This window comes from Thunnus maccoyii, chromosome 16 (genome assembly GCF_910596095.1).
Source record: "Thunnus maccoyii chromosome 16, fThuMac1.1, whole genome shotgun sequence".
In the NCBI taxonomy this organism is placed as follows: Eukaryota; Metazoa; Chordata; class Actinopteri; order Scombriformes; family Scombridae; genus Thunnus; species Thunnus maccoyii.
The window spans coordinates 13,135,743-13,148,513 of NC_056548.1; the positions used below are offsets into that span (position 1 = coordinate 13,135,743).

The 12,771-nt window shown below is 40.0% G+C and overlaps 2 protein-coding genes across 4 annotated transcripts; one reads left to right on the top strand and one right to left on the bottom strand.

Annotated features, from left to right (window-relative positions):
* Positions 1-1,110: 1,110 nt before the first annotated feature.
* On the bottom strand, positions 1,111-8,973 carry wdr20a (WD repeat domain 20a). 2 transcript variants are annotated; one of them, XM_042389350.1, is made up of 4 exons: positions 8,618-8,973; positions 5,758-5,940; positions 3,728-5,068; positions 1,111-2,256 (listed from the first exon to the last, which is right to left on the bottom strand). In XM_042389350.1, exons 1-4 carry the CDS (start codon positions 8,879-8,881, stop codon positions 2,203-2,205), a joined length of 1,842 nt encoding a protein of 613 aa, XP_042245284.1. In that variant the 5' UTR covers positions 8,882-8,973; the 3' UTR covers positions 1,111-2,202. The 2 variants fall into 2 exon arrangements, with proteins under 2 accessions (XP_042245284.1, XP_042245286.1); XM_042389352.1 differs by lacking the exon at positions 3,728-5,068.
* A 386-nt stretch (positions 8,974-9,359) lies between these two features.
* On the top strand, positions 9,360-12,032 carry LOC121881522. Of its 2 annotated transcripts, none has more exons than XM_042389358.1 (5): positions 9,360-9,727; positions 9,874-9,929; positions 10,055-10,126; positions 10,515-10,607; positions 10,707-12,032. In XM_042389358.1, exons 1-5 carry the CDS (start codon positions 9,691-9,693, stop codon positions 11,316-11,318), a joined length of 870 nt encoding a protein of 289 aa, XP_042245292.1. In that variant the 5' UTR covers positions 9,360-9,690; the 3' UTR covers positions 11,319-12,032. The 2 variants fall into 2 exon arrangements, with proteins under 2 accessions (XP_042245292.1, XP_042245291.1); XM_042389357.1 differs by having other exon boundaries at positions 9,362-9,727; positions 10,052-10,126.
* Positions 12,033-12,771: the final 739 nt, after the last annotated feature.

Consider the following 12,771-nt stretch of genomic DNA (forward strand, 5'->3'; position numbering starts at 1 on the left):
TTCCAGTAACTGTTAATGATCCGCCTCGGGACAAACTGATTTGAAGGGCAATAGTCTTCCTGTATAAAATGTAAACAGTAGAAACAGTCATATTGAGTGCTTCACAATTATTCCACTTTCTGAGCCACAACGTTACCTTTGGAGAAAAGAATTTAAGGAAACATACCATGATCCAACTGTGAATTAATTGAACAGGGCAACAGAACACAAAAACAAACTTATGCGACTCCCAAATTGATAAATAATAGCAGTTATGATCAGTTGACAATAATAAAAGATGATTTTCCACCAAGAACAATTATGTGCGTGAACAAAGCTGTATTTTATGTGCTCAGAAATTATCGCCTAGGCCTTTAAAAAGTCTTTGATCTGATTTTTTTTACTATGTTTAGAGTGTAGCTTGGCCAGTAAGTAACCATATAGCCCCTCACTTGAGGCTTAAAACATGTACCGTTTCATTCATGAGCTGTGAGCTCATTAACATGGGACTGTGACTCAGTCTGCACTTTATTGTGTTGGTTATTGTGATGCATAATCAGTAAAAAAAGGTTGTCAAGTATCACTTGTATGTCGTCGTCATTAACCTGTATTACAAAAGCTTCAATCTCTTACATAAAGTCTGCGTAAACACAAAAATGTTAACAAATTGATGGAAATCATATATTTTAATGAATAATGAAGTGGGGAAATGTAAACATTATCACTCACCAGCTTTCTGTCTAGTGTAGGGGTCACTGAACTCTTTATGGCATCAATAATGATTGGCTATCACACAAAAATAAAAGCACGTTAATAGTGCAATCGTGTCAAATGGGAAAGACTCATTCTCATCTAAAATCTTTCATGTGGCTAATGGTAAGATTCGTTTAAAGGGAAAATTGGAGGATATGAAGTTCCAAAATATTTTTGAGACTGAAGTAAGTTGAGGAGACTCTTGAGGTTCAACCGCTGTCTCCGAGACTTCCTGAGCTTCATAGACTTCCATACTTTACAGCATTTTTCGTGCTGCAGCGGCACTTTTTTGACAGTGGTAAGCAATTTCTTTTGCATCACAGCTTTGTTATGTAAATACAGCACATGTGGGTGAACAGAAAAAAGAACAGAAAACAGTGTATTCAAGATTATTTTAATATTATTAATATGTATACTTTAGGCTTTAGAAATATAACTATCAATGACAAAACTTCCACTGGAGTAATGGTAAGTTTGCTTAGGCCCCCATCAAATCAATTAATTACAATATACACATTATGATACAGAGCAGATTTGAATCTGAAATAATATTAAAATAAATGCTCAATAGATAAAGGTTTTAATAGTTTTATCATTTTTCTTCACCTACTGTATTAGCCATCTGTGAGTTCTGAGCACACCCAAAAATGTAAAGCCATTTTCTTCTAATAAACTAATTTAAGTGCAAACATTTTTTTTTTCTTTAAAAAGACTGATTGCAGCATCCAGCTTTATAGATTCAGATTTCAAGACTGAGGATGTTAAAGCCAAGTGCAACAAGGCAGTCCTCAACCCTCTTTTTTTTTGTTCCAATAGAGTAGTTATAAAAACAAACAACAAAATAACTAACAAAAATCAGTGCAAAGTCATTGATGGGGAGATTCTACTCAAGAAAAGACAGAAGTGGTGGGTGAATGTGGATGGATGCAAAATTTTCAGATGCTCACGCACTTGGTCATAAAAGGATAGTTCGCCCAAAAATTCATATTTTAGTCAGTAACCCTGAGCCGAGACCGGGCTACACCACAAGTTTAAAAAAAAAAAAAAAAAAAAAAAAAGAGGGCTACGCAAATTATGAAAATCAAACGAACTATCCCTTTAATCTCAAGCCACAATTGTCTGGTTTGCATCTAACGAAGCCAAGCCTTAATTCCAGAGGGGACAACAGTCTGATGAGATTTGACATGAAAGAAAGATTTTTTTTTAAAAAAATCTAAAATGTGTTAAAACTCCAGAGAACAATACATTAGCACACTAGTCCACACCACACCTTTTCTTGCTTCATTCTTCCTCTAGGTCAAGTGAGTGATAAACGAAAACAACAGAAAAGCCATTAACAAAATCGGGAGGGGGGAGGGATTAAAAAAAAAAAAAAAAAGAAAAAGAAAAGGAAAACTTGCAATGCTTGCAGGGTGAAGAGCAGCATCAGACTCTGGGTTGCAGGGTTCTTTAGCAGCAGAAATATTGTGGCTATACTACTGTTCCACTGGGAGAGCTGGCTTGGTTTTGGGATGACAATAAACCCTGGAAAAAGGAAAACAAGGAGATTTGCATTGGGAAAGTTCACATACTGTAGCAGAAATCAAGCAACAAATGAGCTCATTAAAAAATTTGCCTCTAGCGTCTTCTGTTCATATCCCGGTCCCCTGCATTTCATTAAAAGCTTGTGCACAGTGGTCAAAGTGGATGCCAAGTGTAACGTCGTCTTTGAGAGGTTTTCTTGCTTGACAAAGGCACTTTTAAAAGACAAGAATTACTTTCTAGTTCTTTAAAATTTTTGATCTGGTCTTTGAGGGCATTTTTGGCTTTTCTTTTTTATAGGGAATGCTTCAGTTCTGCATTTTTATTGCAGTTCTGCTATGAAACACTCAATCCTTAACCATATAAAATAAGGTTTGTTTGATGTTTCCTATTACTGAATACTAATTGCACCTTCCCGAAGACTGACCTCAACTACTGCATCTTCCACTCGACTAATTTTTGTATTAAGTGGTTTGTAATAATTAGAATTTCTACCCACCAGGGGCTGTGTGGTGCCCACTATTTCTACTGCTTCAAGCTGAATAACCAAGCTGAATGTACCAGTTTCTGGATCTCAATCGTTTCATTTTCTCACACAGAAAGCAATAAGAATAATACTTTTGTCAGACAATCACAGAAAAAACCCACAGCGGCCCATAAAGGGCTGAGTCCCATACATGATTTAACAAGTATAAACAGTCATCAGACTGCATTGGTACCGCACAATATCATGGCATTGTTTGCGCTCTTGTATTTTTTTTTTTAACTTCAGAGATATGTGATGACATTTTTAAGGGCATTGCTGCCCTAAGCCCCTGCTATTGTCTGACTCTGGTTAAAAGTAACAATCTCACTGCACTAACAAGCCTTCAGACTGCCAGTTACGTTCCAGATCCAGACTATTGTGTGCCTCGTTACGGCAAACTCGCTCAACACACAGACAAAAGGGAAGTATAAAAGGGTACATATTAAGCTGTAAGCATGTGAGAAACTGCAGATTCTTTGGGCAAATACAGAGCCTTTTGCATAAAAGCTGAAATGTTCAAGTGTATGTAGATGACTTCTTGGCTATGTTGCTATGCATTGTGGGATGATTGTGATGAACCAATGACAACAATTAATTATGGATTAACTTCTCCTTTCCCCCACACATGAAATCCTCCTTATCAGAATGCATTATATAACCAGAAAATGTAATATTTTCATAGCATCGGTTATATTTTAAACTTAGGCATTATAGGTCTTTCACTGGAAAGCAGATGTACATTAAACAAAGTCTTGCCTGCCTGCAGAGTGTGACAATCTGACTATAAAAGCTAAAAATGCTATTCCAAATGTCAATAGTTTATTGTATAATTTCAGATTATGTCGTGTTTCTTTAGTTACAACCCGAGTTCAGGACAGCTAAATATTTGACACACATAATGTCATAACTTCAAATTTCCCCACATTTCCTACATTAAAAAGAACTTACCACTTTGCCTGGCCTCGCCCATGTGCAAATAAATCCCTCCTGACAAGCAGTCACTAAACAGTCCTCTAAAAATATGAGTACAGTGAGCCTCTCGTGTGCTATCTTTTTACAGATGAGGGGCTCAAGGAGGGGCACGTCCTCCATGCGTGGGCACAGCAGAGTGCCCAGAGTCTTAGCAGGGTCTGTTTTGGTTTTTGTCAGCAGGTTGAGCTTGTCGCTGCTCTTGCTGCTGATGTGACCCATGCTGTGGTTGCGTTTGTGGTCCTTCTCATGGTGGCGCTCCTTCCGATCGTGGAGTGACAGAGTGGCGAACTTACTCACACCCGTAGCGATGGAACTGTCCATAATACCGCTGCCGATGCCGCCACCGCTGCCAGCCTTGTTGGTATTGTTTGCCGTTGTCGTGGTGCCGGCTGAATGGGGTAGGCTGTTGGAGCGTGGTAATGTAGTAGAGAGGGAGTTAATGCCAGGAGTATTGGCACCACTGTTGTTTCCATTAGTAGTGTTACTAGAGGTGTTAGTGATTATTGTAGCACCCGCAGGGGGGCTGGTAGCGTTCATCACGTTAGTATGCGTCCGTGTCCGTGAGAGTGGAAGATGGGGGAAAAGGATGTCCTCAGTGAGGTCCCATAGGCACAGCTGAGTGTCCTGGCCCACTGAGCCAAACCGGTATGTGACGCTAACAGGCCGGCTGTCCGTGGAGTTGCGCTTGGAGAGTCGGGACTGCGTACTGTTGGCCCGGTCTCGTCCAAAGTGGATCATCTGATCCTGGAAGTCCTCATCGCTGCCACTGAACTCCATTGGGTCGCTCTCCTCCACACTGGTAGTGTAGTGGTCAAACGCCACCACACTCACCCATGACTTGTGCCCATGACCTCGGGCTATGACTCTGCAGTCCAAGAACGACCACACAGTCACTAGATCGTCCTCTCCACCAGCAACTATGTACTTTCCGTCAGGGCTCCAGCACACGCACAATAAGCCACCGAAGTAGCTCTTCATGGTGCCATGAAGCTCAACGGCATCGAAGTTGAACACCCGTAGGAAGCCGTCTTGGCTTACACAGGCTAGGAACTTCCCATCAGGAGAGAAGGCAAACTCATTCAGAGCCCCCTCACCTACTGTCCATTTAAGGAGGGGGTTCCTTGTAGATTTACTCTTACAAGTGTGTACAGAGTAGTTCTCTCCCTGTTTGAGCAGCTGGTAGTGCGGTGCTGTGGTGCCACAAGTATGCTCCACATTGTACAGGTACATATTCCCACTGGCATGAGAGACCAGAAACAGGCTCTCAGAGCCCGGCACCCATTTCACACATGTTACTCTGGATTTGTCTATTAGTCTCTGGCAGGAGAGAAGGAAGGTTGGGGTTTGAGAGGCAAACGGGGAGGAGGGAGGGGAGGGGAGGAAAACAATGTCAGTGCAGGAAAAAGATATTCTGAATGTACTGAAAGTCTTGCAATCTGTTAAAATCTTGGGTAACTTGGAAATAGGTCAAAGACTATTTCCAGGTTGAGCGTAAAAAACATAAACAGTAGCATAAATTACCAAAAAAAAGAAAGAAAATCTATGGAAAATCCTTTGAACACAGACTTTTTTTTTCATTCACATGTTATAAATCCTCTCCATAAGAAGGTTGAAGAGTTTACTACATGAATACATATAAAAATAACACATTACAGTTTAAGAGAAATAGTGAAATAGTATTGTAGACCTCATATGAGGGAGAATTTTAATACAACGCAATCTGTCGTGAATTGTAGATTAATTAACAGCTCTCCATAGTATCATTTAGGCCTGTGGGACTGGATCCAACAAAAATAAATACTGTTTCTTCTGCAATGGCACAAAAAAGTACACAGATGTCTGTCTGAAAAGTTCTACAATAATCATTTTAGTAAAAATTTCAGTGAAAATAAAAATCTGCTCCCTCTTCATATGTTGCTCCACTGGCCAGCAGGTAAAACTTGTGAAAAACACAGCGCACATACAGTAACTCTCAGTGATCTACCCTCCAACTTTCAGAGACCTACCTCCTCATTGAAGAGCTTGCTTGTCTCCTTCTTGATTGGGTCAATGAGCTGTACTTGTCCTGCTGAGAAACCCACCAGCAAGGACACACTCTCTGCTGTAGCCGTGAGGTGGTTGAAGTCATGACAGGTGGGCTGCGTTCCCTTGTAGATGCGCTTGTCTATAGGCTTGCTCAGGTCAGCAGCCTGAAGAGAGAGAGAGCATTAACACACATGAAGTGAGTGAATTTGCAAAGAGAGCAGTGACCTTTACATATTTAAATACGTTTTTGCACTTGACAAAGGCTATAGTTGATTAAATTGTCAGTAATAAATCATGTGAGTGGTGTGTGTAGTTATATTGTTTTTCCCTGCGTTTCATCTCAAAACACATCAACACTGAATTTAGAGGAGCAGAAGGGACGGTTAATTAATTCATCTGATTAGGAATAAGAACCTCAAGCTGGGCAAGTGTCTTGCAACTAAGTGTACAAGTAATGACAACAGACCTTGCAAGAATAGTGTACGACCTTTAGCAAGCCACATTTTACCAAAATATCATATAGCCGACAGTCAGGAAATGAGGAATGAGGAAAAAACAAGGAAGAACTCATGTGTAGGAGTACCTTTTCTTTGTAATAAAAGACTTTAAAACAATGGCAGTTGCTAACCATCATACTGTATGATGTTTGTTTTTAGTGTAAGGAAAACAGTAATGTTCTGCTCTGAACAAGACACCCAGGGCAGATACTGTAGATAACCAGTATAACAAGGTCCATTTGTTAATGATTTATAGTTTACACTTCTGTTGGAATGGAAAATTCTTTGAGTGTAAGATGATGACTCAGTAGTTCCTCCACTACTGTTAGATGTGTCACTGAATGTCTCCTCTTAATGCCTCAGATAGACAAAATGTAAACATAGTGTAAGAGTCCAGTCAAACTTTCCAAAAACATACTATAGATCTTAGTCCTCGTTACAGCATGCATGTATTAAGCACCGTTTTGATGGCTGATATTCTTATAAGTGATAAACTTTTATATACTGATATATGTTTGAGTGATAAACTCTCTTGAGCTGCTGGATTTGTGTAAACAGTTGGCTTTAACGCACAGGACAGCCTTACTATTTTTGTTTTAAACCTGTAGCCACGTACCTGTTCCAACAAAACCTCAGAGAAATCATCTCTTAAAACTTCATCTTTTGTCCTTTTACTACAGACATTTAAACTCTAGAATTGCTCTAATTTCTGGCAGTAGCAAGTCTGTAGCTGGTGTACATTGGAATGACACGCATGACATGCACATGTCTCAGTAAGTATATTAATAGGACTGCTTCGAGTTAGCAGTCAGATGATTCATGTCAAACTGTGATGTGAAGTCAGCTGTTAGCTGAAACCACGAAATGTAGTGACAAAATATATATTGCTGAGTTATAATTACTCAAAATGTTGCATGCAGCTGAGCTCGTGTCCTGATACTGCTCAATGACACCAGCATTAGGAAGCGAGAGGGTCCCCACCCACTCTCCTCCTTTAGTTTCTCAAGAAAAATGTACCATCAGTTATTTAAGAATTAAATTATTTATTTGTGGCAGAACATATATGCAGAATATGAAAATATACTGTGCAGTGATGGCACCTACTGAGACAAATATCCTAGATGGTTTACCTAAATAAGTTCTAACATGTTTATTGACATTATTCTGACAGCATAGCACAGAATCAACTTCAAAATGCTGCTATTGGTCTATAAAGAACTTAACGGTTTGGCTACCCAGCATCTTACTGAACTGCTCACTGACTACAGTCCAACCAGACCCATCAGGTCATCTGGTAATTGTCGTCTAATTGTACCCAGAATAAGATCCAGGTCTTCAGAGGGAGCTTCCAGTCCTGCTCTCTGGAACAAACTACCAGATGACCAGAGATCAGTCACTACTGTTTCCATGTTTAAAAGAAAACTTAAAACCTTTCTGTTTTTTCAGGCTTGCGGCTAGCCAATTTCTAACCTGAGTGTTTGTGGTTGGACAACTGTTTTTCAACTTTTTATCTTTTTTTTTCTTCCTATTAGTATTATTATTATTATTATTATCATTATTATTATTATTATTATTATTGTTATGTGTGTGTGCTTGATTTGGTGCCCATGTTATTTGTTGTATTTCTGTAGTTTTAAACCTTGCTTTAAACTATTTTATCCTGTTGATCAATTGCTTTTATGCTGATTTATGCATATTGAACTGCCATTGTATATGAAAAGCGCTATAAAAATAAAACTGACATGACTAATCAACAGCTAGTATTACAACTATCAAAACTTAGTTTGATCAGGTCGTAGATTTTGTCCAGACACATCCCCAAGCTAAGAGCAGAGTGGCATTACATAAAAAGAAGACGGCAGCTGTTAGCTTTCTAGTTTTAATTAACGATCTGTCCGTACAGTGAACCGACAACACTGTGATCAGTCGACACCTGTCAGTCAAAGGGCGTCGACAGGTAGAGCTGTCACTGTCATCACAAACTATTACCGTTACAGCAACTGACAACTTCCATCTGATCAATACGTCAATTTTACCCTGGTGATCGCTACTCAACCTCACTAATCGTACCATTCAGCAAAACTAAAACAAAGTGACGGACTGGGGGACGGAATTTAGCCGCTGGCCTCGGGAGTAGCTTCTGGCTCGCTAACGTTAGCCAGTTGCGTTGGCTAGCTCCAAGCTAACTTAGCTGTCTGCTTATTTCAAAGTCAAAGCAGCTGCCACAGTTATTTAATAAAGCGAACAAGCGCCTCAAAACAGCAGCACACACAGCATTGGTGTACTTTATGTTAGCTTGTAGTATCACGAATTTCCGTTGACATTAGCCGCGTTAGCTCGCTACCTTTCTAACGCCTTTGTAGATGTAGAAGTAGAGTTCACGGCCCACATTGAAACAGATCCTGTCGCCGTTGCCCGACTGGTCGTTGACGTTCACGAAGGAGACCTTGACGGGGTTGGAGCCCTGCGAGTTGAAAGGCACTCTGTTCGGACGGCTGTATTCGGAGTGAGTGAGGAGTTTGTAGACGCCTTCCCGAGTGGTGAACTGAGTTTTAATTTCGTTCATCTCCTTCCCTCCTCCCTCCGCCGCCATCTTTGAAATTAACATTCATCCCTCTCCCCCAGGCCGGATCTTACGCACGGAGGGGAGCGGGCCGTGGAGCGGGCAGTCCGACTCTCCCGCTCCCCCCAGCGGTTCACCGGGGAACTGGTGGAGGAGGATACGACGGTAGCTACTTTGAAATAATAAAGTTGTCACAGCTTTGTGCCTCTGTAAAACTTTGCAGCCTTATACTAGTTTGAACCACGTTACAAATTGTGCATTTAGGTAACGTTACATAAAAGTTACACAATAATAGGATATATGTTACACTTTGCTCTATGTTATATGGTAGTATAATGTTGGTCATATGTTTCACCAACGCGTTCGGCATTGTTAAAAGCATTTTTTATATAGATTTGTCCCGACGTGTGCGGCTCATCCAACTTCAAAAAGTCATCCATAAGCAGTCGTGTCGAGATGGTAACCCTAGATATGCGTAAACTCTCGCGAGATTTGTAAGGAAGTTTTACCGACCACTCGACTTTGCCTTTAAGTGATTGTCTTGACCCAAACTATGATCCTCACCAAAACCTAACAAAGCGTCTTTTGTGCTTAAACCCAAACCAGACCTTAACCGCAGCGTGTCACACCATAAAACTATCGGCTCGCGAGAGTTTAAAGTCTTGAAATAGCAAACTTACCTGTACGTGGCCAAACTTTTCTGTGTCATTTAGGCTATATATCAAATACACCTGCTACTCTACTGGGTTAATTAAGCAGTCTACCAGCCTGCTTGGCAACACCACAACGACATTATTTCAGTATATTATTTCACGTTGTACAAAAAAAAAAAGTTACACGCGCATGGCATTGTCATGGCACACAGGAGAAGACGACAACATTCACTTCCAGGTAGGTATCAGTGTTAATTACTTTCTTGGCAGTGATATCCTGCCACTGCATGACTTTCAGTTTCATGTTGAAGTAAAAAATCATCTCTTTTCACTGTTGGTATCTTTTAAATGTGCTTAAATGCACTACAATTTCATATTTTTCAGACCACAGTGATAACCATGCACCCAACAACATGGACCAGCTTGCTTTCAAATACATGGTGAGATTAGTTTAGGCACATGATGTGTGAGTGCTGTTTATAAACTTTGAGTCACTTGCATTTAGCTTTTCTTTTGCTTTGACATACAAATGTGGAATTGAGTGACCTCTGTTTTCCATCAGGAGATGTGTAAAGTGGAGTCCAGCACTGATTCTGACTCTGAGATCAGCCCAAGATGGTCAGACACCAGCACTATGGTATTGCTTTTGTTCTGAATGTGAACTTTGCACTCACACACTGACATGATGGACACAATTGGATAAGTGACAATGTAATTTTTTACAGTTTGAGTATATTTTAGGCTTAAAAAGATATTATATTCTCTGTGCTGGTTTTCTAGTTTTCTTTGTTCTCAAATGGGATCAAATTTAATTTGTTCCCCAGAGACTGACTCAATCTTGGCTATACCACTGGTCACTGCACACGTACACATCTTCCTACGTCCAGTCTTGCCTTTTGTGGTTTCAGTAACATCAGCTAATAAGGGCACACTGAGATGGGCTGCAGCATGCATTGAGCTTTCTAACTCAAAAATAAAGAGCTGTCTTGTCAGTGCAAAAACCCATTGCATTCCTGACTGAGCAGGGATGTGTGAGCAGTGCACCAGAGAGTGGGAGTTTAGGGCGGACATTGCCGTTAGTGCACAAGCCTGCAGGAAGGCATGGCTGTTATTCTTTGGTAAGCATCCTCCTCTCACTAATCCATCCATTCCTGCTGCAAAAGCACCATGCTGTTCTGTGTGTTTATGAATGAATGCATGTGTGCTTATGATTGTAGTTTTTGGATCCGTACGATGGGAGCTCCGAGGATTCTGATGAGTCAAACATCGATGTGGGTGTTTCCAGCAGGCGAACAAGGCAGCAGGGAAAAGGTGGATTTCGGTTCTCAGGTCGGAGCAGGCGATTTATCCTTCATCACTCTCCCTCTGTTGTCTGCAAAGAAGTTGTGACAAATGGGATGAGAGATGTCCAGATGAAATGTGGGAGTGACTCTGAGCTGTGGGTCTGTGAGCTTGACTCGCTGCCCTCCCGCAGTGACAGGGATGGTAACAAAGATCTTACAGAAGAAATGACAAATGATTCAACAACACACACCCAAACTATGGACATAAAATTACAGTGCCAACTTGATGATTCGGGCTTGCATGCTACAAGATCCTCCACGCCTCACACACCTGGATGTCTAACCCCAGTGGAAAGGAGTTCATCCCAGATGCTAGACAGCTCCTCGGAGAGATCCCCCAGCCCCTGTAACCTCCGATTTCTTTACAAGAGAAAGCTGGGTCTCCCCGGGACAGAAGTGGTGGAGTTGGGGCAAAGAAAGAGGCAGTGTGTTGTTAACATGGAGGATGAGCCAGAGGGAGGGAACTCTGCATCTGAAGCATGTTAGAGCCACATCCACACGGCTATGGGCCTGTAATCATAAAGCCTTTTCAAGGTTGGAGCACTAAAAGACCTACAGGTTCCCCAAATGATCGAATTTTGATGATCGGAAAAGCAAAGGACATCTTGTAAAATACAAAAGAGCTCTAGTTACGATAGATGTGACTGGCAGACTAAACTGAAATTATATGAATTGCCTTATATGATTTGAGGTGGAAAGAAATACTGTGAATAGTTACTTTAAAATACACTTTGTTTATAAGTATGGAGAAGCTATCAGAGACTTGATTTTTCTACTTGAGTAATTATGAGCATCTCAAAGATGTATTGATTGTCTCTTTTTGAGTAATTATGATTTTTTGTTGGGGGAGTTACCACTGTATTCTGGGTCTCCATGATGGATCAATGTACAACCTTATAGATAATATATTTTCTCACAGATGGTTCCTTTTTTATTGTTTTTTCTAATAATAACTGATAATGATACTGGGGTATTCTGTCCTCATCATAAGCCAAATTTATGTCTACTGCTGCACTGGACAGTAAAGTTTGAACACCTCAATTTAATTATGAAGATAAAATTAATTTGTTGGCATTCAGCAGTTTGATTACTGTACATATTCACTACATTCTAGTGTTGTTTTTAAGCCATTTCTATATAGTTTTGGCTTCATGTTTGGGGTTGTTGTCATGCTGGAAAATAAACTTAAGTCACAATTCACAGTTGCTTTTACAGGTTGTGTTAAAGTCCTTTTAGAAGCTGGCTAAGTCAATGGGAAATAGTTTATTTTATTCAGTCTTGAAAACCACAATTAATTGATTGGTTGATTGACAGAAAAATAATCTGCAACTATTTTTTGATAATCGATTTTTCAAGCAAAAATGCCAAACATTTCCTAGTATCAGTAACATTTCCTAGACAGATATTGGACTGTCAGCCAGACAAAACAAGCAATTTAGTTACATCACCTTCAGCTTTAGGAATTTGTGACGGACATTTGTCACTTCTTTCTGCCATTTCATTAATCAGTTAATTGAGAAAAGAATAACTGTTAGATTTATCAATAATGAAAAGGAGTAGTCAGGTGCAGACAGTGACAATGTATTCCAAGTATTTTCATGCTTGGATTCAGTCTTCATCTATTTAGTAACAGACAAGTATATATATTCTAGAAAAGCATTAAGCTACTGTACTATTCTTCACTTAAACCTCTGTTCATCTATTTGTGACAGTCTTTCCCTTAATGTATTCCGCTAATTTAGTTACATTTAATATATTCTAACTGTTCTGTTGTTGAAGTACTTTTATTTAAAAAATATATTTTTCCCATTCCAACCAGCAAGTGGCAGTAAAACACTGAGTGAAAACAGATACTCATTTTAAGTTTTTGCCCACTAAAATATACTCTGGATATGCATGACCACACCCATCTCATTAACATATATGCACTAGAATAATT

Coding starts and splice junctions, on each gene's coding strand:
- wdr20a (XM_042389350.1), bottom strand. CDS start 8,881: ATGTTAATTTCAAAGATGGCGGCGGAGGGAGGAGGGAAGGAGATGAAC. Junction 5,069..5,757: donor GCAAGCTCTTCAATGAGGAG/GTAGGTCTCTGA, acceptor CTCTCCTGCCAG/AGACTAATAGACAAATCCAG. Junction 2,257..3,727: donor GGGCGAGGCCAGGCAAAGTG/GTAAGTTCTTTT, acceptor TCCTTTTTCCAG/GGTTTATTGTCATCCCAAAA.
- LOC121881522 (XM_042389357.1), top strand. CDS start 9,691: ATGGCACACAGGAGAAGACGACAACATTCACTTCCAG. Junction 9,728..9,873: donor ACGACAACATTCACTTCCAG/GTAGGTATCAGT, acceptor CATATTTTTCAG/ACCACAGTGATAACCATGCA. Junction 10,127..10,514: donor GGTCAGACACCAGCACTATG/GTATTGCTTTTG, acceptor CTGACTGAGCAG/GGATGTGTGAGCAGTGCACC.